The 23,851-nt window shown below is 48.6% G+C and overlaps 1 protein-coding gene across 2 annotated transcripts; it reads left to right on the forward strand.

Annotated features, from left to right (window-relative positions):
- The first annotated feature begins 12,161 nt into the window (after nucleotides 1–12,161).
- LOC101543981 (aldo-keto reductase family 1 member C15-like) lies at nucleotides 12,162–22,556 on the forward strand. Of its 2 annotated transcripts, XM_055146910.1 has the most exons (9): nucleotides 12,162–12,287; nucleotides 13,870–14,037; nucleotides 14,428–14,544; nucleotides 15,350–15,427; nucleotides 16,117–16,239; nucleotides 18,672–18,781; nucleotides 19,788–19,953; nucleotides 21,566–21,648; nucleotides 22,432–22,556. In XM_055146910.1, the coding sequence occupies exons 1-9, from the start codon at nucleotides 12,195–12,197 to the stop codon at nucleotides 22,472–22,474; spliced, it is 981 nt and encodes a 326-aa protein (XP_055002885.1). In that variant the 5' UTR covers nucleotides 12,162–12,194; the 3' UTR covers nucleotides 22,475–22,556. The 2 variants fall into 2 exon arrangements, with proteins under 2 accessions (XP_055002885.1, XP_055002886.1); XM_055146911.1 differs by lacking the exon at nucleotides 15,350–15,427.
- Nucleotides 22,557–23,851: the final 1,295 nt, after the last annotated feature.

A 23,851-nucleotide genomic window follows, 5' to 3' on the forward strand; every position in this document is an offset into this window, starting at 1 on the left:
CCTCCTGCCTCCTCTCTTGCCCTCTCTTTTCTTTCTTTCTTTCTTTCTTTCTTTCTTTCTTTCTTTCTTTCTTTCTTTCTTTCTTTCTTTCTTTCTTTCTTTCTTTCTTTCTTTCTTTCTTTCTTTCTTTCTTTCTTTCTTCCTCTCCTTCCTTCCTTCCTTCCCTCCCTCCCTCCCTCCCTCTCTCTCTCTCTCTCTCTTTCTTTCTTTCTTTCTTTCTTTCTTTCTTTCTTTCTTTCTTTCTTTCTTTCTTTCTTTCTTTCTTCCTTTCTTCCTTCCTTCCTTCCTTCCTTCCTTCCTTCCTTCCTTCCTTCCTTCCTTCCTTCCTTCTTTCTTTCTTTCTTTCTTTCTTTCTTTCTTTCTTTTCTTTCTTTCTTTCTTTCTTTCTTTCTTTCTTTCTTTCTTTCTTTCTTTCTCTCTCTCCTTCCTTCCTTCCTTCCTTCCTTCCTTCCTTCCTTCCTTCCTTCCTTCCTTCCTTCCTTCCTTCCTCCCTCTCCCTCCCTCCCTCCCTCCCTCTCTCCCTCTTTCTTTCTTTCTTTCTTTCTTTCTTTCTTTCTTTCTTTCTTTCTTTCTTTCTTTCTTCTTCTTTCTTTCTTTCTTTCTTTCTTTCTTTCTTTCTTTCTTTCTTTCTTTCTTTCTTTCTTTCTTTCTTTCTTTCTTTCTTTCTTTCTTTCTTTCTTTCTTTCTCAGAACTGAACCCTTGCACTTAACCAGTGCTGAGCCTAGGGACATGGTCTAGGTAGCCAGAGGTCTAGGACATAATGTATAGTCAAATGTCCCTGATTTTCCCAGGACATTGCATTTTTCCTCAAATGTGTTGTGCAAAATGTGCAGTACAGGACCTTCGATTAATTATCTTTTTAATTGAATCACAGTTACAAAGCTTTCATGTTTGAGTTTCAGTCAGACAATGATCAAACACCCATCCTTCCACCAGTGTAGCTTTCCCACCACCAATGTCCCCCCAGTATCCCTCCTGCCATCACTACACCACCCCCACTCCCCACCTCTGTGAATTTGAATTTCCTTCTAATTCTCCCTCCACTTTTGGGCATTATGGTTTGCAATACAGGTACTAAGTGGCCATCATGTTTGTTCCTTTATCTACTTTCAGCACACATCTCCCATTCCGAGTGATCCCTTCAACCATCATTGACTTAGTGATCCCTTCTCTATCCCAGCTGCCTTCTCCCCCAGCTCCTGAGGCAGGCTTCCAACCATGGAGCAATCTTCCTGGCCCTTGTCTCTACTGTCCTTGGGTGTCAGTATCATATTGTGTTATTTTATATTCCACAAATGATTGCAGTCATTCTATGTCTGTCCCTGTCTTTCTGACTCATTTCACTCAGCATGAGCCTCTCCATAGGACCTTTGATTTTGTTCCTGGTACAGCTGTGTGTGTTGAAGGCTGTGTGGAAGTTACTCTCTGTCACACATCAGCCTGTAGCCATGAGCTTCCTCTCTCCCCTAAGCTCCTGCCGGCAGCAGGGAATGACACTCTCGTGTAGCTTCCTGGGGTCACTTAATGCCCGTGGCTTTTCCTTATGTGTAAATCCAAACATGTCTTGATATGGTTGTGACCATTTCTTCTCTGGTTGCTATCTTTTCATTACTCTCATCAAATGTTAACATAAATTTCTTTGTACACGTGTTTTTCTTGTCGTTTTTCTAACTAGGGGCCACACCTGCCAGTCCTTGGGACTTACAGCGCAGGGTATAAGCTCTGGGCTGTGTTCCACCACCTGAGCTAGCCGCCCACTCCTCTTGTCCAGTTTTCAGAGACTTCTTAGAGTGGAGGGGAGTGGGAGAAGAGATAGGTGAGAAGCAAGTGGGGAGTCGGGGACAAAGGTGATGTTAAACAATGATAGTGCCAAATGGGCAAATCACAGTCAACAACGCTGAAGTCAAGAGACCCAAACTTTAACAACAGAACTTATAAAAGTTCCTGTCAAGAGGGCAGGAGGGGAAGGGCGGGAGCATATGGGAAGGAGCCTGGGAGCATTGGTGGAGGGGAGTCGATACTGATGGTGGAATCAGTGACGCAGCATTGTATGTCTAAAACTCAACTATGAAGAACTTTGCAAAGCACGTTGCTATTAAAAAAAAAGCGTTGATTAAAAAAAAGAGCCCTCTTAGATAATAAAATATCACCTCCCAGCAGCCCCTGCCCAAAGCTGCCATTTTGCCAGCAGAGAGACGGTCCAGGCCACACCTCCAAAGGAACAGATACAGCCCAATTTTCCCAGGTAGACTGGTTTGGGGTGAGAACTCTGGGGCCTTCCTGGAATGAGTGGGACAGTTTCCCTTTCTGTCCGAAGAACACAGCAGCACACAGCCGCCCCAACAGCCTCTGACATATAAACAGCCCAACTCTACAGCTGAACCTCATCGGACTGCCAAGCACAGTTCCTGGACCCATTGGTCACACATGCGGCTGCTCGACGCCTCCAAATTCCCTAGTATGGTCAGCCTAGGAGGATCACTGCAGATCTGATGGACAGTTGTGCAGAGGAGCACCAAGTAGTGAGCCCAAAAAACAGACAAAGGCACAAGCAGCACCAAGCAGCACAGCAGATCCTCGAACATTATCATGAGAGAACTTTAGGAACATTATCATGAGAGAACTGTTATCACGAATCGATTCTCATTAATCTAAGATATGATAACTTCATTGGCCTTTGGCTTGTAATAAACAATATGAAGAAAATTTATTTGTGCCTGCAAGGGGGCAGGCTGAGCTGGTGGGAACCTGAGAACATTGGTGGCGTGAAGATCATGCTGGTGGTGGGGTTGGAACATGTAATGCCTGAATCAAGTGCATTATGAATAGCTTGGTAAATCATGGTACTATAATAGAAAATTGAAAATCTAGCTCCCTTTCAGCTTTCTTATCAACATTTTCCAAATTTGTGATTTTTCCTATGAACGCTGTTAATAGCAAATTTTATTATGCAAAAGTTTTCATTTTTATATATTCAAGTATGTTTTATTGCTTAATTAATAACATTTTGGGTTTTTTGTATTTATCAAGATATTTTCCAAGACATATTGTACCTTGGATGTGCTTGGAAGTACCACTCCTTTTAAATGCTTCATATCCTTTATGTATCTGGACAAATAGACTTAAGGCTAAAGAAAATAATCAGAGACGGGGATGGACATTTTATACTGGTTACAACTTGATAGTCGATCAAAAGGATTTACCTCTTGTCAACATATATGCCTCCAATTAGGGGGCAGCAAAGTTGTTTTAATTGGACGTCATGAGATATGCTGACAACAGCACACAGTGCATTGGTCAGTGTGTTGGCGTGCTCGGATATTGGACAGATAAACCGAACGGCCAGATGTCAATAAAGAAAAAAGAGCTCTAAATGAGGAACTGTAAGAACTGGGATTAACAGACACGCACAGGACCGTTTATTCCTCCCTTTCCCAAAACTGATTCCATGTTATTTTCCAGCACACATGGAGTATTCTCTAGGAGACACTGTATGCTCAGGAATAGCTTAAATGTTCATTAAATCATAAAAGCAGAAATCATATCAAGTATGTTTTCAGACCACAGTGTCATGCATGTAGAGGTTATCTTTTTAAAAGAAATTTTATTAGTGAATCACCGTGAGATAAAGTTACAGACTTACAAATTTTCATGCTTGCGTTTCAGTCATACAATGATCAGTACCCATCCCTCCACAAGTGCCCATTTTCCACCACCAATGGTCACAACATCCCTCCCACCACCCAATCCTGTCCCCTTCACCCCACCCTGCCTCTGTGGCAGGGCATTCCATTTTGCTCTCTCTCTTTTTGAGTGTTGTGGTTTGCTACAGAGGTATTAAATAGGCATCATGTTCAGTTGATAGTCTATTTTCAGCCCATATCTCCCATCCCTAGTGGGCCCACCTAGCACCCTTTGCTTGGTGATCCCTTCTCTATCAGAGTTGCTTCTTCACCTAGCATGTGAGGCCAGCTTCCAAGCTGTGGAGTAATCCTCCTGGTACTTATCAGTAGAGGTTATCTTTTAAAAAATTGATGGGAAGCCAGCAATTCTGGGAAACCAAATGGCATTATTAAGTAAACATCAGGTTCAGCAAGAAATCTAAAAAGATACATTTATTTCTCAGAATAAATTAGAATGCAGACACAGACTGTAAGAACCTATGGGACACAGAAAAAGCAGTACTAAGGGGGAAATTCCTATCAGTATGGGCTTACATAAAGAAATGAGAAAGAGCTCAAATAAATTACCTAATCTCTCAACTTGCAAAACTAGAGAAAGAACAACAAGAACTGCAAAATAAGTAGAAGGAAGGAAATCATAAAACAGCACAGAAAACAATGACATAGAAATAAAGAAAACAAAACAGAAGGTCAAAGAAACTAAGCACATTTGAAGAATAAACACCTTTGGCAAACTCTTAGCTAGATTCTTGAAGAAAAAAAGAAAATAAATAAATCAGGTCAGGGACAAAATAATAACAGATACCGCACGCATAAAAAGGTAAAAGTTTGGGGCTGGAGCGATAGCACAGCGGGTAGGGCATTTGCCTTGCACGTGGCCAACCCAGGTTCGAATCCCAGCATCCCATATGGTCCCCTGAGCACCGCCAGGGGTAATTCCTGAGTGCAGAGCCAGGAGTAACCCCTGTGCATCGCCAGGTGTGACCCAAAAAGAAAAAAAAGGTAAAAGTTTATCATAAACAAGTATTTCATGTAGCTTGATGATTTTTCTGTTTGGGGTTGCACACCTGCTCACTCCCATCAGGGCTTGGGGAGCCATCATGATCTTGCACCATCTAGATGAGGCATGTGCAAAGTGAGCACCTGTTGTCCTCAGCTCAATAGTCTTGGAGAGTAAGGAGTGAGTCCTCAAGAGCATACATCTGTTCATGACTGAAATCAGGAGAAGGAGAAAACCTGAATCGGGTCTGGATGGGGTACTATTCAACAGAGTCATGGGACACTATCTTACACCATGTTTTTTTTTTTGTCACACCTGGCGATGCTCAGGAGTTACTCCTGGCTCTGCATTCAGGAATCACTCCTGGCAGTGCTTGGGGGAGCATATGGGATGCTGGGAATTGAATCCGGGTCAGCTGCATGCAAGGCAACACCCTACCCGCTGTGTTATCGTTCCAGCCCCTTACACCATGTTTTTTTTTTATGTTAAATCAAAGCTGCTGATTGATACAGAAAATTAGCTATTAGTAAAATCCTTTCACAATTTTTTTTCTACCAAAAAAGACTTCATTTTACGAGAATCTAATGAAGACAGAAAGCATGTGAAGCTATTTTGGAAAAACAGTTGTTTTTTTTTTTTTGGCTTTTTGGGTCACACCTGGCGATGCACAGGGGTTACTCCTGGCTCTGCACTCAGGAATTACCCCTGGCCGTGCTCAGGGGACCATATGGGATGCTGGGATTTGAACCCGGGTCGGCCGCGTGCAAGGCAAACGCCCTACCCGCTGTGCTATCTCTCCAGCCCCGAAAACCAGTTTTTCTAGGTAGATTACCAAATGATAAAAATATTTCAGAATCAGGTAGGAGTCCTAGAAGATTCTGTTTACAATTTCTAAGAGAATTTATCTCTTTGGCCCATGAAATGCAATGAAGGTTTAGTTTTATATAAATACAGTGTTTTGTTTTTTTTTACTCTACAATATATTTTTATTTTTAAGTCATATAACATTAAATGCTAACTTTAGGCAACAGAACATATTTAGTGTATTTTCTGAGTTGCACTTATGGACATTTTTAAAATTTATTTATTTTTAATTAGTGAATCACCGTGAGGGTACAATTACAGATTTATACACCTTTGTGCTCATGTTTGTTTCCCTCATACAAAGTTCGAGAACCCATCCCTTCACCAGTGCCCATTCTCTACCACCAGTAAAACCAGCATCCCTCTCACCCTCCCCAATCCCATCTCCCCCCACCCCACCCTGCCACTGTGGCACAGCATTCCCTTCTGTACTCTCTCTCTCTAATTAGCTGTTGTGGTTTGCAATAAAGGTGTTGAGTGGCCACTGTCTTCAGACTCTAGCCCACATTCAGCCCGCAACACCCTTTCCCCCCGCATGGCCTCCAGCCTCATTATAGTTGGTGATCCCTTCTCTGAGTTGCCCTCTCCCCAGAATGTGGGGCCAGCCTCCAAGCCATGGAGTCAACCTCCTGGTACTATATATAAATACAGTGTTAATATTAAAATGCTCATAAAGATGTTATTAAATCTCACTCAGCTTGAGATATAACATTTCTATCTTAAGTTTCATTTACAAAATTCTTTCAAAATTTCTGTTTCTTATAGATTTTCTCCTATACTTTTCCCCCATGATCGATAGCCAGTTTTTTGTAGAGAATCTTTCCCTCAGCAAATCCATCTCTATACCTCACGTCTCCTCTTACAGAAGGCTAAATCCTCCTCATCTTGCACAGGACTATGGTTCTAGTCTTCTTCTGATTATATGCATTCATTAGAATCTCCCCCCCCATCTTATTTCTAGGACAAACTAAGAATTAATCAATCATGGGCTCCCAGTTATGCTATCATTCTAAGGTCTGGTAGACTTAGAAATAAATGTTCAAATTTCTGAAAGTATGTCCTTGATTGTCATTCAATATGGCATAAGACATATTCACATATAGCCTTAAATATCTTTTGTTTTCTATGTAATGAAGAAGGTAAATGAAGAAGGTAAATACATGTTAGTTATGCATAGACAGTTAATGCCTCAACATCGATCTTATTGGAAAATTAGATAGTTAATAAATTTGACTAACTTGTCTTTGAACTTAACAAAACTTAAATTTTTTAAGTCATATAAAATATTTTAATTACACATATTAGAAATAAGAGTTATTGAAAAAATAATTTGCAAATGTTTATGTCATCTACATCTATTTATTTTCAGGTCCTCATTCACGAAAGCATCATTAGACATAAGAAAGTGAGCCATTATCCCAAGCCACTTTTCTTGCTGACCAATATTTTAAGAAATACCATGAACTATTTTTTGACTAGTAAGCACAGGTGAAAAATGAAGTATGTTTTTTCTGGGCTTAGTGCTTGTAACTCTGAATCAGTCTATTTTAATAAATTAGTAGCTTAAAACTAGTAGACTTAAAAGCAAGCTCCCAGAAGAGAGCGACATAGAGAGTCTCTTTTTTAAAATTAATTTATTTATTTTTAATTCGTGAATCACCCTGAGGGCACATTTACAGATTTATACACTTTTGTGCTTATGCTTCCCTCATACAAAGTTCGGGAACCCATCCCTTCACCAGTGCCCATTCTCCACCACCAGTAAATCCAGCATCCCTCCCACCCTCCCCAATCCCATCTCCCCCCACCCCACCCTGCCACTGTGTCAGGGCATTCCCTTCTGTTCTCTCTCTCTAATTAGCTGTTGTGGTTTGCAATAAAGGTGTTGAGTGGCCACTGTGCTCAGTCTCTAGCCCTCATTCAGCCCGCAACTCCCTTCCCCCACATGGCCTTCGATTACATTATAGTTGGTGATCCCTTCTCTGAGTTGCCCTTTACCCAGAATGTGAGGCCAGCCTCCAAGCCATGGAGTCAACCTCCTGGTACTTATTTCTACAATTCTTGGGTGTTAGTCTCCCACTCTGTTATTCTATATACCATAGATGAGTGCAATCTTTCTATGTCTGTCTCTCTCTTTCTGACTCATTTCACTCAGCATGAAACTTTTCATGCCCATCCACTTAAATACAAAATTCATGACCTCCTTTTTTCTGACAGTTGCATAGTATTCCATTGTATAGATGTACCAAAGTTTCCTCAACCAGTCATCCGTTCTAGGGCATTCGGGTTTTTTCCAGATTCTGGCTATTGTAAACAGTGCTGCGATGAACATACATGTGCAGATGTTGTTTCGATTATACTTTTTTGCCTCTCTGGGATATATTCCCAGCAGTGGTATTGCTGGGTCAAATGGGAGCTCAATATCTAATTTTTTGAGAATCGTCCATATTGTTTTCCAGAAGGGCTGAACCAGTCTGCATTCCCACCAGCAGTGTAGAAGGGTCCCTTTCTCCCCACATCCTCTCCAACAGTGTTGCTTTTGTTCTTTTGGATGTGTGCTAGTCTCTGTGGTGTGAGGTGGTATCTCATGGTTGTTTTGATCTGCATCTCCCTGATGATTAGTGATGTAGAGCACTTTTTCATGTGCCTTTGCCATTCGTATTTCTTCCTTGGGAAAGTTTCTGTTCATTTCTTCGCCCCATTTTCTGATGGGGTTGGATGTTTTCTTCTTGTAGAGTTCAACCAGTGCTTTATATACCATTGATATCAACCCCTTATCTGATGGGTATTGTGTAAATATCCTTTCCCATTCTGCGGATAGTCTTTGTATTCTGGTCACTGTATCTTTTGCGGTGCAGAAGCTTTTTAGTTTAATGTAGTCCCATTTGTTGATCTCTATTTTTACTAGATTGCTTAGTTCTGTGTCACCTTTGAAGATACCTTTATCTTCAATATCGTGGAGGGTTTTGCCGACCTTGTCTTCAATGTACCTTATGGTTTGTGGTCTAATGTTGAGGTCTTTAATCCATTTTGATCTGACTTTTGTGCATGGTGTCAGGTCAAGGTCTAAGCCCATTTTTTTTACATGTGGTTGTCCAGTTGTGCTAAGGGCCTTTCCTCTAAGATCAGGCACAAGACAAGGATGCCCACTCTCACCACTTCTCTTCAATATAGTACTGGAAGTACTTGCGATAGCTGTTAGACAAGAAAAAGAGATTAAGGGCATCCAGATAGGAAAGGAAGAAATCAAACTCTCACTATTTGCAGATGATATGATACTATATCTAGAGGAGCCCAAAGCCTCTACTAAGAAACTCTTAGAAACAATAGACTTATACAGTAAAGTTGCAGGCTACAAAATCAATACCCAAAAATCCATGGCTTTCCTATATACAAACAATGAGGCAGAGGAAAGGGACACGAAAAAAGCAATTCCATTCACAATCGTGCCCCAGAAAATCAAGTACCTTGGAATCAGCCTAACCAAGGATGTAAAGGACCTCTACAAAGAAAACTATAAAACGCTACTCCATGAAATAAAAGAGGACATGAGAAAATGGAAACATACACCTTGCTCATGGATAGGGAGAATCAATATTGTCAAAATGTCAATACTCCCCAAAGCATTATACAGATTCAACGCGATCCCTATAAGGATACCCATGGCATTCTTCAAAGAAACTGATCAAGCAATCCTAAAGTTCATATGGAATAACAAACATCCAAGGATAGCTAAAACAATTCTTGGGAAAAAGACGATGGGAGGCATCACCGTCCCTAACCTCAAACTTTACTACAAAGCAGTAACAATTAAAACAGCATGGTACTGGAACAAAGGCAGAGCCGTAGACCAATGGAACAGGGTGGAATATCCCTATACACAACCCCAAATGTATGACCATCTAATCTTCGATAAGGGAGCAAGAGATGTGAAGTGGAGCAAGGAAAGTCTCTTTAACAAATGGTGCTGGCACAAATAGAGAGTCTCTTGCCAGCATGCCTGGCTGTCTTCCCCGGGTCCCCTCGGAGGGGATGGGTTCCAGCTTCCCTCCCCGCCCCGAGCAGAGCTCCCGGCGGCTGAAGACCACCGGAACCTCGCCACAGCCATGATCAAGGCCCCTCTCCACACGTTCGGACAAGCCTCATGCATGACGGTACTGGCAGAGGAACCCAGGTGTGTGTAATCCCATCAACGGCCAACACCCAGAGACTTAAAAGCAAGCTCCCAGAAGCGCGCGGCCGCTTTGTGGCTGCGTGATATCTTATAACCTACTTTTCCCTCTGGGAGAAACTCGTAAGCTACTGAGAGATTCCTGCCCACATGGAACAGCCTCGCAAGCTTCCCATGGTGTATCCATATGCCAAAGCCAGTAACTAGCTGAATCTCATTCCCCTGACCCTGAAAGAGCCTCCAATGCAGCATCGTTAGAAGGCCGAGAAGAAAGAGGCTTCTAGGATCTCAGGGATGGGACAAATGTAGAGGTTACTGAGACCGCTCAAGCTCCTCGATGATCAACAGGATTTCGTGATCGTGATCATGAGTAAATTTAGCAAGTAACAAAATTTTATTTTATTAAATTAGTTTTTTTTTTTCACGGAAGAGCCTGGCAAGCTCCCCATGGCAATTCAATATGCCAAATACAGTAACAATAACAGGTCTCATTCCCTTGATCCTGAAAGAGCCTCCAATAGTTGGGAAAGATGAGTAAGGAGAAGCTGCTAAAATCTCAGGGCTGGGACTAATGGAAACGTTACTGGTGCCTGCTTGAGCAAATCGGTGAACAACGGGTTGACAGCAATACAGTGATACAGTGAAATTAGTTATTACTTACTAAAGATTAATCATCGGTCAAGTTAACTTGAAAGCCTTTGGGTTGGTATTTATACTAAATGGTCAATTAAAATAAACCCTAAATTTAAGACATTTATTTGAGTGAGATTCTGTGCTTTACAACACTGTTCGTTTCATACATGCGCAGTTTGACCCCAGCTCTACCCCGGAGAGCCAGCAGCCTCCCAGCAGGGCCCCCCACAGTCCCTTCCAGCCCTCGGAACCTGCCAGGCCTACCCAAAACTCAGTGCTGTGCGACAAACTCTCCCTTCCTGTTGCTTTTGGCTTTTGTTTCACCTTTACTGTGTATCCTTGTACCTTCCTGATGAGAGAGATCATCTGTCCATACCTTTCCTTGTTTTTTTGTTTTTTTGTTTTTTTTTTTGCTTTTTGGGTCACACCCAGCGATGCCCAGGGGTTACTTCTGGCTTTGCACTCAGGAATTACTCCTGGCAGTGCTTGGGGGACCATATGGGATGCCGGGGATTGAACCTGGGTCGGCCGGGTGCAAGGCAAACGCCCTACCCGCTGTGCTATCACTCCGGCCCCCATACCTTTCCTTGTGACTGACTTCCCTTTAGTGTGATACTCTCTAGTTCCACCCAGAGAGGCTAATTGTGTGATTTTAATCTTTGTTACTGCTGCATAATCTTTTGTTATGTAAATACACCACCCATTTTTGATCCATTCATCTGTAGTTGGGCATTTGGATTATTTCCTTAGCTTGGCTATTGTACTCAGTGCTGCGATGAACACAAGTGTGCATATACCTTTTTGATTCAATTTGCATGGTAAAAAACCAAAATAAAAAGGGAGAAAATATTTGCACACAATATGTCAGATAAAGGATGAATCTGTCACTGTCATCCTGTTGCTCATCGATTTGCTCGAGCGGGCGCCAGTAACAAGTAATGTAAGACTTGTTGTTACTGTCTTTTTTTGGCATATCAAATACAGCACGGGTAGCTTTCCAGGCTCTGCTGTGCGGGCGAGATACTCTTGGTAGCTTGCCGGGCTCTCCGAAAGAGGAGGAAGAATTGACTCTGGGTCGGCCATGTGCAAGGCAAATACCCTATTTGGATAAATATTGGATATCGGGAATATCCAATATTTATAAAGCAAATACAAAACTCAACAAGATAAAAATCTAATAACCTCATCGAAAATGGGGAGAGAAGATAAACAGACCTTTCACCCAAGAAGACATGAGAATGGCTGGTAGGCATATAAAAAATACTCACCACCACTTATTACTAGGGAAATGCTGTGTGGAGGGTCCTGATGTAGGAGGGTCCTGTGTGGAGGGTCCCGGTGTAGGAGCGTCCTGGTGTAGGAGGGCCCTGTGTGGAGGGTCTTTTGGACTGATCCCTCTCTGTTGTGGGGGACGTGTGCGGGCACTGTGCTGGCTACAGGAGGGGACCCACCTGATCTGCAGAGGCTGGGACAGGCGCCTGGTGGGGGCAGAGCTTGTCCTTGAGGACAAGAATCCTCAGAGGGGCCCAGGCCCAGTTGCTCCCCACGAGGAGGCGGGAGCGCCAAGAAATGCCCATGCAGTTGGCTGCCACCAGGGGCCACACAGGGCCTGGCCCCTTCACAGGGTGCTGGGCCGTGGGGGTGAGAGGCCCCTGCAGCTTTCTATTGACACAGGGGACGCCCAGAAACAGCAGCGCCTGGCCCAGTTTCACTTTGGAATCCTTGGCAGCGTGCCCCGGCCCGCCTATCTGTGCCAAAGTGATAAAAACTCCAAGACGTGCTGTGACAGCACTCCTGGCTCTGGCTGGACCAGTGGAAGGACCCTGGCCAACTTCTCTGTGCATGGAGATGGACCTCAAGGGCAGTTGGAGTGTGAAGCTGAGTGACGGGCACAGCATGCCGATGCTGGGCTTTGGCACTTACGCCACTCCGGATGTAAGTATCTGGGGTTAGGTCGGCCCCGGCTCTGAGGGTCTCTCCTGGTGTGCGGCTGGCCAGGGTTGTTCTTGGGCAGATGGGGTGTCCTGAGGTGCTGTTAGGGGAAAATGACTCATCAGAGTCACTTCCCACTCGTGTGGAGGTCTGGGTCCCTGTCAATGCACATAACCGACCCGGAGACAGGGAGGGCATTGGGTGACCCAGGGATTCTCTTCTGGAATCTTATGTCTTGCCATGACGACACTATTTTGCTCCCTTCACGTGCATGGGCAGCTCTCAGTGCGGGGATCACACAGCTGGTCTGCAGCTCAGTGCCAAGTCCTTCCTCTAAGGTCACATCTGAGCTTCAGACGGGGCAGAAAGAATCTTGGTGCTGCCTGGCAGCTGCAGTTGAGGCTTGGAAGGAGCTGCAGGAGGGTCCCAGCCGGGAGCTTCTGTCCCCTGAGAGGCTGCACAGGCCCAGGCTGCGCACTCCAAAGGGCACCTTGTTGCTCAGGCACCAGGAGCTGGACTGGGATTCTCCCTGAGGCCTTGACGCCCCTCTGGGAGCTCTGGGAGGGGGGTGGGTGGGTGGGTGGGTGAATCGTGCTCTGGAGGCAGAGCCTGGAGACCTCTGTGGTCAGCAGCACACCTGCACAGCAACCCCGGGGCTGGAGTGTCTAGGAGCTCGGGACTCACGACCCACAGTGTTTTTCCAGACTTCACCTCTCAGGTGTGGTCACACAGTCCAGAGTCCTAGTGTCCATACCTCACCCTCTGTACAGCAGGAATTTTAATCACAGGATTTGCAGGAAAAGTTCACTGGCTGTGTGGGGCCCCAGGAAGAAGCCTGTTGTCGCCTGCTCTGCTTTCTCTGTGGGAGCTGCCTCTGTCTGGGTGCTGATGGTCCTGCAGGGCTGAGAGGCTGGACCCTGGACAGGGAAGGTGACCCCTGGGGCCCTGTGCAGACTGTCCTCGGAGTCAGGAATTGAGCTCAGAGGAGGCTTGTACCTGTGGGGGAGACGATGGTCTCGGTGAAACGTGAGGCTTCTGCTACAGGTCCTGCATAAGCCCAAGGTCTCCAAGTCCTGCACCTCTGTTCTGTCCTTCCTCAGGGATCCCGGCACCCAGGGACCCCACAGCCCCTGGCGGGGAAACCAGAGTGTGGGACGGGTCTCCTCAGGCTGAGGCCAGTCTCACAACAGAAGTGCCTGGTGTTTCTGGGGCAGAAGCAGCGGGACCCTTGGCTCTCTGGGGTCCAAGCAACCAGGCGGCTGTCACCATCCCTCAGAGGGAATCCGGGGGGCGACAGCTGCAGTTCTCCTGTGGGAGGGGGGAGTTTGCGGGGACCCCATGGGCCTGCACTGGGCTTTGAGGAGGTGGAGACTCTGGCTGACCTTGGCACCAGCTCCCTCCCCAGGCTCAGGGTCACCCCTAATGAGGAGAAGGGGAGTGTGAGGGCAGGGAGGGGGAGCTGCAGAGGCTGGAGGGCCTCAGGGAGGAGGTGACATGGGGCCCTCAGGCGTTCCCTGAGAGGAGCTGGGGGAAATGCTCCCTCTGAGCAGGGAGGCCAACTGTCCTCCTCACTCGCATTTTGAAGGTTCCAAAGAGCAAAGCCCGTGAGGCCACCGAAGTGGCCATTGATGTTGGCTTTCGGCACATCGATGCTGCCTACTTCTATGAAAACGAGGAGGAGGTGGGGGAGGCGATGCGCGTGAAGATGGCTGATGGCACCGTGAAGCGGGAGGACTTGTTCTACACCACCAAGGTAAGCGGGTTCGGGCTGTGGTTGCGGCCTTGCTACCCCAGAGGGTGCCCCCAGGCAGTCTGGGTGTGAGTGTCTGTTTCCTCCTGGATGGTTGAGGCCTTTGGAGAGGGAAGGACCCTCCTGGGAGCTGCCCCTGATGGTGTCATAGGTGAGGGGCAGGCTCTGAGATGTCGTCTGTCTGTACCCATGGATGGAGCCATATCAGGGTCTCACTGGGAGTGCCCCCACTCTGAAAACTCCTGCTCAGGGACGCAGGGGTCCCGCACGGACAGCTTCAGCCCCTTGGTCTGTTTCTCAGGCCCCTGGTATTCATGTTTGCAATGTCTGGGTCGGATCTGTGCCCCAGATGCGTAAAACTAGAAGCTACTGATAGTTCTCTGGACCCTGCAGGTCTGGGGAACCTTCTTACGACCAGAATTGGTTCGTCAGTGCCTGGACCGATCCCTGAAGAAGCTCAGACTGGACTACGTGGACCTTTGCCTCGTTCACATCCCCGTAGCCCTGCAGGTAGCCCGCTCCGTGAGGATACTCTTCACCCTGCTCTGGTGGCACGGGCTGCTGCTGGCGGGGGAGGAGCCTCAGGAGATGATATGGGTGATGGCCACTTCTGCTCCCCTTGAAACACCTTTCTACCTGTAATTTGGTTTGTTTCTCGTGGGCACACTGGTGATGTTCAGGGGTCACTTCTGGCCCTTCACTCAGGAACTACTCCTGGTGGTGCTCAGGGGACTATATGGGATGCTGGAGACTGAATGTGGATTGGACGCCTGTAAGGCAAATGCCTTCCCCCTGTACTAATGCTCCAGCCCCATTGATTTCATTCCAGATCCAAGACTCAGAGAACTGAAATCAGGGATCTCTCTCTCTCTCTCTCTCTCTCTCTCTCTCTCTCTCTCTCTCTCTCTCTCTCACACACACACACACACACACAGACACACACTCACACTCACACACTGACATACACTGACACACTCAAACACACATACACATCACACACATACACACTCACACACACTCACACACATACACATACTCAGGCACACAAACACACTCACACACAAACACACACATACACACACTCAAACACACATACACATTCACATACACTCAAACACGCAAATATACATTCACATACACACTCAAACACACATACACAGTCACATACACTCAAGCACACATACACACTTACACACTCAAAAACACACACACTCACGCACACTCAAACACACACACTCACACATACTCTATGTGCATATTTGAGTGGTGAAGGTGCTGTGAATGAGATGTCTCCCCTGTCTTCTCTGTCCTGCAGCCGGGGGAGGACCTCCTGCCCACAGACGCCAGTGGGAAGATTATTCTCGACACTGTGGACCTGTGTCAGACATGGGAGGTGAGTGCGACCCTACAGCCAAGGAATGCTTGAAACCAGAGCAGTCACCAATGGGGTGAGGGGTCAGGGCCTGAGTCCCAGAGCCCAGGGCAGGGGTGTCTGTCCGTGCCACAGTGCTGGGGTGACCTCTACAGTTTCATCCTATCAGGGTGTTGGGCACCTCTGTTGGGCCTTTGGCCACCCAGTTTAGTGGGGACTGGAGCCAAACAAGGTGTCAGTTGCTCAGAGGGTTGGGGCCTTCACTCAGAGGACCCCAGGTTACTGCAAAGGGTTAGGGTCTGGGGCTCCAGGAAGGGGGCTGGTTTTGGGTGGATTCTCCTGAGTGCCCGTCTCAAACTTTCCCTGCTCCCTCAGGCAGACACGTGTCCCCTGCCAGAGGCCAGTCTCTAGGGCCGACACTGGTGCCCTTTGGTATGGAATCTCCACAGGGCAGGGAGAAGGCCCAAGGGCAAAGGACGGCCTGGCACAGAGGAGCCTGGACTCCATCCTGGCCCTGCGTGAGCCCAGAGCACCCCCTGGGGGCCCCCTAAACCAGGGACAGGCCCATGCATGGACACGGCCGGGGTGCGGGGACACGGCCCCGACAGCAGGGACCCGCCTGTGGAAAAAGGGGTCTTGGGGACACGGTCTCAGGGGACCCGGTCTCAGGGCACACACAGACGACATGGCTTCCCGTGCACCGTCCCCAGGCCCTGGAGAGCTGCAAAGACGCCGGGCTGACCAGGTCCATCGGTGTGTCCAACTTCAACCGCAAACTGCTGGAGATGATCCTCAGCAAGCCGGGGCTCAAGTACAAGCCCGTGTGCAACCAGGTGAGGCCTGGGCGGGCCCTGTGTGCCCCTGCCCCGTCCCTGCCCCCACTGTGCCCAGGGGTCCGCCGGGCACTGGCTGCCGCTGAGTGCAGAGATGCCCGGGCTGGGAGGGCGGATGGGGGCAGAGCCCTCTCCCAGGCGGGCATGCGGGGGCCTCTGACATGCTGTGGGAGGGGTCTTGCCCAGGGCCTGTGTCCGGAGCCCCTCAAGGAGCTGGAGGGGATCTCGTTCCCATCTGCGCTGCGTTAACTGTGCTCACAGAGCTGGACGGTCAGTCCTGGGCGAGCTCAGAGCTCTCACGGCCAGGGAGGGGCAGGGCCCGGTCAGAGGTCTGTGAGTATTTTCCGCCAGGCTGAGAGCCGGGAGCCAGGGGTGTCTGAGAGTTTGATGGGCTGAGTGAGCCAAGGGGGACTGAGTGAGCAGCCGCCAGGCTGGGAAGGACAGTCCCTGGGTCAGTGCTGGGGGCTCAGTGCAGCCCCACAGACGCTGTGACGTGGCAGGTGCAGACGAGGCTGGAACACCCCCTGCAGACACCTTCCACACGTGCCAGCTCTGCCCAGGGTCACTCATGGCCCACACGCGTTGGCAAACCTTAGTCAGTAAGTTTGAAAATGATCTAATAATGCATTCAGAAATGTATACTCGTTCTCTTACTCTGCTTCTAGGGATCTGTTTATGGAGAATTCCTGGAAAGATCTGGAAAAAATAGCAAACTATCCTAAGATTCTAATTGGAGCTTTGTAAAGAATCTAAAACCATTAGAGCTTCTGTGAGAACGGGAAGGTCCAGCAGTTTCCAGCTGCGTTTCGGAGATCTGTGCTGGGATGTGTCGGGAGGCCATGGTGGAGAGGCGGGCGCTGCCCTGCACACCCGGAGCCTCCCCGCAGGGCTGGCCAGTCAGGGTGCATCTGCTGTGGGGGTCCGGACAGGCCTGGGAACAGAGGGCCGGCTCCCTCGGGCAGGGGCGAGGCTGCCTGGTGGACACGCTGGCCCAGGGCTCCTGTTTGCAGGAGGCTGGCGTTGCTCATGGCAGGACCTGCCAGGGCCTCTAGAAGCTCTGCGCAAGGGCCCCCCGGGGTGTCCTGGTCACTCAGCGCTGCTGATGGAGCCCAACTCCTGGGTCAGCACCGCCATCAGCAGCAGCTGGGGCCAGAGGGTCACTGCTCCTGGGGACTGGACAGGGAGCCCGGGGAGGGGAGAGTCACAACACACAGTCGGGCTGGCTAAGCAGACAGCGTGTGCCGTGCTGCAAAGACCGTAACCCTTTGTGGAGGAACATGATGAAACTTTAGCATGGGGAGGTGGAAAAATTACCCTTTGTTTTTAAGTGGGATTCTTTTTGGTGTTGTGTTTGTTTTATGGATTTTTTATTTTGTGAGAAAATATAAAGCATGGGGATATTCTTTTTGTAGATTTTAGGAGATTTTTGTCTTTGTAATATCTCTGTAAAATGGTAAGAGACTGTAACAATGGCCACCTTCCTTGACGCATCTCCATGGTTATGCAATAATCAGTTTATAGCCCAGCCACACTTCCTCTGCCACATTTGAAAGCTGGCGGACGGACCCAGCCTCTTCACTGAACATCTAGCAAATGCCACATCTCCCTCTTAAGCCAAGAGATCACCTTTCCTCTCTAACTTCCTCTACTGCTCTTTCCCACCCCTCCCACTGTCTGCTCTTCCCTCCTCCTCTCCAAAAATTTGAAGGAAATGAAGTCCTTTCCCTTAATTTCCCCACACAGATTATTGCACTTACTGGGTTCTGTAGCTGAATTTCTGCCTCAGCTCTTGTATCTCTCCGCTGCTGTCGTTGCTGAGCTGTGACTGGGATCATGTCCCAACTGCAGTTACTGCCCTTCTGAGGAGCCCACTGTTGACCTTTCGGTCAGCGGGGAGCACGGTTCTGTGATGTGAGTTTGTCCACCGACTCCATTAGCACTGGGTCAGAATCAACTATGGGTCTCAGCAACCTGGTCTCTCCCAGGAGGAAATGGCATTTAGGGTTCTCACGTGGTCTGAGTCTAGTTTTTCCAAACATTCATAAAGAACCAGAAGAAACCAGTTTCCTTGGGCCAGAGTGATAGCACAGCGGGAGGGCAATTGCCTTGCATGTATCTGACTGGGTTTGACCTCTGGCATCCCATAGGGTCCCCCCCGAGCACTGCCAGGATAATTCCTGAGTGCAGAGCCAGGAGTAACCCCTGATTCTTGATCAATGACTCTTGATCAATGAGTCGTTGACTCTCCCACTTGTGAGCAAAAAGCAAAGCGAAGCAAAGAAAACAAACAGTTCCCTCAGATCTGATGCTGGCACCCTGGGCCTGCCTGTGAGAGGGTCTCTGGGAAGAACGTGCCCGAACAAGCTCCCTGTCTGCTCCTGACTTGGGTGAGCTTCCTCGGGGGCCTGATGTCTGTGTTCTTGGTCCCACAGGTGGAGTGTCACCCTTACCTGAACCAGCAGAAGCTACTGGACTTCTGCAGGGCCAGGGACATCGTCCTCGTGGCCTACAGCGCCCTGGGATCGCAGAGAATCCCACATTTGTAATGAGAGCATCTAAAGTTCCTGCCTCAGCAACCCTACTGGCAACCTCTTCTCCCAAATCATGTCTCTCTGCTGCAAGATAGTTCAGACACAGACGTGCCAACATCATAGCTGCAGACGCCCTGCAGCCTCCCAGGCTGAGATCCTCACTGACATTTTTGCAGAACTGTTCCACCCGTGTGTCTCTCTACTCCAACCCACTCTAATATTCTCTTCTCACTATTGATGGGGGACCCACCAGCAGTGCTGGGAAGCATGTCACGCTGGGCTGGGCCCAGGTTCTAAACATGCCAGGCTCATATGGAACTGCCTTTCACAGCCTACGTGCATTTAGAAAGTGAGGTGATGCATGTGTTTTCCACGTGGCACACATGCACTCTAAGTCCCTCAGTCTGACAAACAGGTGGACAGTGGGGGTCGGTCTTGTGGTGAGACAGCCTGTGGTGAGACAGAACCACAGGCAGCCTGTGGTGAGACAGAACCACAGGCAGCCTGTGGTGAGACAGAACCTTCCACCTCCTGAGGAGTCCGGCCGTACTGCCCCCCATGCACTGCTCCTGCCCCATGACCCTCTCTTGGCTTTATTTTTCAGTCTGGGCCAGTTCCTATGCATGGGCTGACGGGGAGGCAGGCACCGAGGCCCTCTCTGCGCCCAGCTTCCTTGCTTAGCATGCCATCCCTTCATCTCATCTCCCAACAAGTCACTTTCATTGTTGGGCATCTACCTCTGATTATTTTCCATTTTTCTATTAATCCCTTTATCTCATCTTCCAACAAGTCACTTTCATTGTTGGGCATCTACCTCTGATTATTTTCCATTTTTCTATTAATGGTGACTTTGGTTGTAATCAGTGACTTACGATTATGAATGAATCTATGCATACCCTTGATATCAACCGTGAAACAACACCACGTTCTTCCTCCTTTCTTCCAGCTTACGGGCATATGGGTCCTTGGGTGCTGTGATCTAGACCCTTCACACCATCATGTGCTTCATTTTTCTAGCTTTCCAGAAAACAGTCCGTTTCTCCTGGAGGAGCCGGTCCTGACGACCATCGCCAAGAAACACGGCCAGAGCCCGGGGCAGGTGGCCCTGCGCTACCAGCTGCAGCGGGGGGTGGTGGTGCTGGCCAAGAGCTTTACGGAGAAGAGGATCAAGGAGAACTTCCAGGTATGGGCACGGTGGCCCAGAGTGATGAGGCTGACGAGTCGCCGACTCTCTCACTTGTGAGCAAACACCCACATATCCTTTTCCTTTTTGGCCCTCCCTGGTGTCCAGGGGGAAGACCACAGGCAGAAGACAGAGCACAGGCACTGGGGCCAGTTTTGCTGGCCTCTGGGGTAGCTCAGACACCTCCTGGGTGTGACGTGAACAGACTTAGCTCTGTGAGCACCAGGCTTGGGGCCCTTCCCTACACAGCCCCTGGGAAACCTTGGTTCCCCTCGTCCCTTCTCTACCCCATGACGCTCTGTTTGCACCTGGAGCCATGGGGGTCTGGCCTTTGGGAGGGGATGCTCAGCCCCACCCTGGGCCTCAGTGCTGTGTGTCCCCCACCTACAACTTCTCCTCTTGAAACTGAATCTGTGGGGAGGTACCTGGGGCTCTCCAACCTGACCTGTGCAGTTCAGGCTCTGGGCCATGGTGCTCACTGTCCCCACACAGCTCCTGGCAGGCCGGGGCTGGAAGGAGGTTCACAGGGGAGGGGTTCTCCAGAGCCCCATCCTTTCTCCCGGGGCTTCCTACGGACAGCGCTCCCTGTGAACCTGGACACACTTTGAGGAACTGTGTGAGCTCCATATTGATTTTAGACGAGGGCTTAGTATTTCACAATGTGTTATTTGGGGAGAGGAAGACATTGGAGCAAGTGACTTATAAGGCAAATATTCCTATTCTTGAGCTCTGGACTTATTTTATGTAGTTTTGGGGACATCTGAAGGTCAAGTCTGCCTGGTTGGGACAGTGAGAAAAAAATCCTCTGCTCTCGTGCAACTCAACCTGCTACCCCAAGCCCACGGCGCCATGGCCTGCCTGCAGCGTGTTAAGGAGACCGCAGAGGGACAGGCCGAAGGCAGAGAGAGGACCACTGTGCTTTCCATGAAAGCGCCCAATGCATCAATCCCTCTGCTTCCCACCTGGACTCTCTTACTGCTGCTCTGTCAGCTTCATGGACTCTCCAATCAGAACATGGACACCCAATAGAGGCTGCTCTAGGCTGAGGGGGAGAGACTCCATTCACAGGGGCCTTCTCTGTGAGATTTGAGTAACCCCCAGACACACTGGGCTTCTCCTGGTGGAGGGAGGACTCTGTACGCAGAAAGCAGAGCGTGGGGACCATCCTGGGCAGGTGGGTGGTTGTGCCCTTGGTCAGGGAGTCTCTTCCTGAGACCAGTTAACCCTGGAGAGAGCCTGCAGGCAGGTGCGCTCTCTCCCTTGTTTGCTCAAGTTCTAGAGCTTATCGACTCACAGGGGTCATGGGGGATGAAAAGATCCACCAAAGTGTGACTCCAGGAACAGCTTCTTTGTCCATTTGGTCCTGTTTTCCTTCCATTTCAAAATAGAAAGGAAAGGAATTCACTTGTTTCAGAAGCAATTCACTCAGAGTTATGATGGCCCAGTGGTGTGACTTTTATATTTTATTTATGTTTTGTTCAATGGGGACAAAAGGAGATGGGGAAACTGAGGCAAAGGTACATCTCAATCAATGCATCAAAGCTGATGGCAAGATCCCTAAATAGATTGCTGATTGGGCATAAGTCCTCATGAGATTCTTTTCTTCTTGCAGATATTTAATTTTGAATTATCTCCAGAGGATATGAAAGCCTTAGAGAGCCTTAATAAAAACTTCCGCTATTTCAGCATGGAATTGTAAGTGTGGCACAGGCGATTGCAATGGGGCACCTGTGCATTTTGCGGATAGTAGGGAACAAGCTTCCTGGGGCAGGTCAATGAGCTGGTGTTAACAGAGATGTGGAACTGAGCTTCTGGACTCCACAGGCCCAAGGCCCAGTCAGGGTACTGAGTGGGCAGCACCAGGAACTGGGCCCAGGACTGCCTCAAAATGCCTCGTGCCCTCATGTGAAAGCACTATTGTGGCCTGAGCCCCAGATTTAGTGTCCGGGGACCCACTTCCTGATTCTGTCTCACAGAGGTCACTCCCAGGGTCTGCGGGACAGCTGGGGGGACAGGGCAGGGGACTCCCCAAAAGAGAGGTGTGGAAGGAAGCAAAAGTGAGGGCTGACCACTGAGTGACAGGGAAAGAGCTGTGAAAACAGGTGTGGGGTATCTCTGGGGCCCCAAATCCCTTAGAGCGGCCCGTGGGGGAAGGGCTGGGTGTTCTGGAGGGTGAGAGTGCAGGGAGGCCCCCTGGTCTCCTCCTGTCCAGGGACCACGTGAACTCTGAGGAGGGACTAGCCTGGGGCTGTGGCCCTTCCGGCTCAGACACTGGGGTCTCTAACGCCTATGGCCTTGGCGCCATGTCCCCTGGTCTGTGGGACTCAAAGGGGGTGGGGACTTGTCCAGGGCCATTCCATGTGTTGGAGAATTTGTCATAGTGTGCAAAGGGGGGTCCTGGCCCAGCCCCTGCCCTCGAGCACCCTGGTCGATGCCTCAAGAAGGCGGCCACCACTCTGACCCATCCTCTACCCGCAGTGGGATGGGCCACCCCAACTACCCGTTTGCTGACGAGTACTGAGGCTTCGTGTGCTGCGTGAAGAGAGCTGCGTGCACGGCTGACGGGGCAGCGCCTGAGGGCTCCGCTGTCCTCCCCCGTCTGGTCTTTTTCTCCCCGTGGAACAATAAAGACTCAGATTAAGGGGTTTGTGTCCTGATTTTTCAGTCACTATTTCAACATGTAAATGGCTTAGAACTTGGGAATTGGGGGCAAAGTTCCTCGGCCAGAGTTGAGTATGGTTTTGTTGGCTTGTCAGCTATTTCCTGTGTCATTCTGTCCTCATGTGTTTGAAAACATGCAGTAATTTATTCTCCCCTCTTGACCAATTTCATCCCTAGTCCCACCATGTTTGCACAAAGGACATCATTCCATTTTGTTGGCAGCTGTCCCACTTCCTCTCTGAGGAGGCTCAGCTACACTCTCTCATTTGGGCATTTAGTTTTTTGTTTCTTGTCTGCTGTGAAGAAGAGTGCATCGAAATATCAGGCGAATATCTTCCAGAGTCCCACATTTCTCAGAAAAAATCTGTCATCTCTGGGTCACATTTGGGTCTATTTTTAATATTTGGAGAGCCTTTTTAAAATGCATAAATTCTAAGCAATTATTTTTTACAATATTTTATTTTTGGGTCACACCCGGCACAGCACAGGAATTACTCCTGGCGGTGCTCAGAGGACCATATAGGATGCTGGGAATCGAACCCCGTCAGCCGTGTGCAAGGCAAACACCCTACCTGCTATGCTATCACTGCAGCCCCATATTCTTAAAAAATTAAAAAAAAATTTTATTGAATCACCCTGTGAAAAGTTACAAAGTTTTCAGGTTTAAGTCTCAGTCACACAATGATCAAACACCCATCCCTTCACCAGTGCACATGTTCCACCACCAAGAATCCCAGTATACCTCCCATCCCACACCCAGCCCCCACCTGTGTGGCTGATGATTTTCATTTTACTTTATATTTACTTTGATTACATTCAATATTTCAACAGAAAACTCACTATTATTATTTGGAATTTTCCCCTAACAATCAGACCCGCCGAAAAAGCATCATTTGATAGTTTGTTTTCCACTGCTGAGAATGAAGATCATATGAAGTTGCTTGGACACAATAGCGGCCACGTGGTTTTAGATTTCTGGTATTTTAGTAATTAAGTCCACAGAAATTTCTGCCAGAAATCGCATCACTGCAAACTCGTACCTCTGTTTAGTGGGCCTTGTAAGATGGCGGTTGCCATGCTGCCGGTGAAAGGAAAGGCCGAGAGAGAAAAACCTTTCCCCTCCTGGGGCGGCGTGGGGCTGTAGCTCAGTTCACAGTCTAGAGGCATTTCTGCAAGAAGCCGCTGGGTTCTGAAAATAGTTAGTGGGCCTCCGGGATCACGGGCGCTCAGGAACGGA

The sequence above is a fragment of the Sorex araneus genome, chromosome 9 (genome assembly GCF_027595985.1).
Source record: "Sorex araneus isolate mSorAra2 chromosome 9, mSorAra2.pri, whole genome shotgun sequence".
Lineage (NCBI taxonomy): Eukaryota > Metazoa > Chordata > Mammalia > Eulipotyphla > Soricidae > Sorex > Sorex araneus.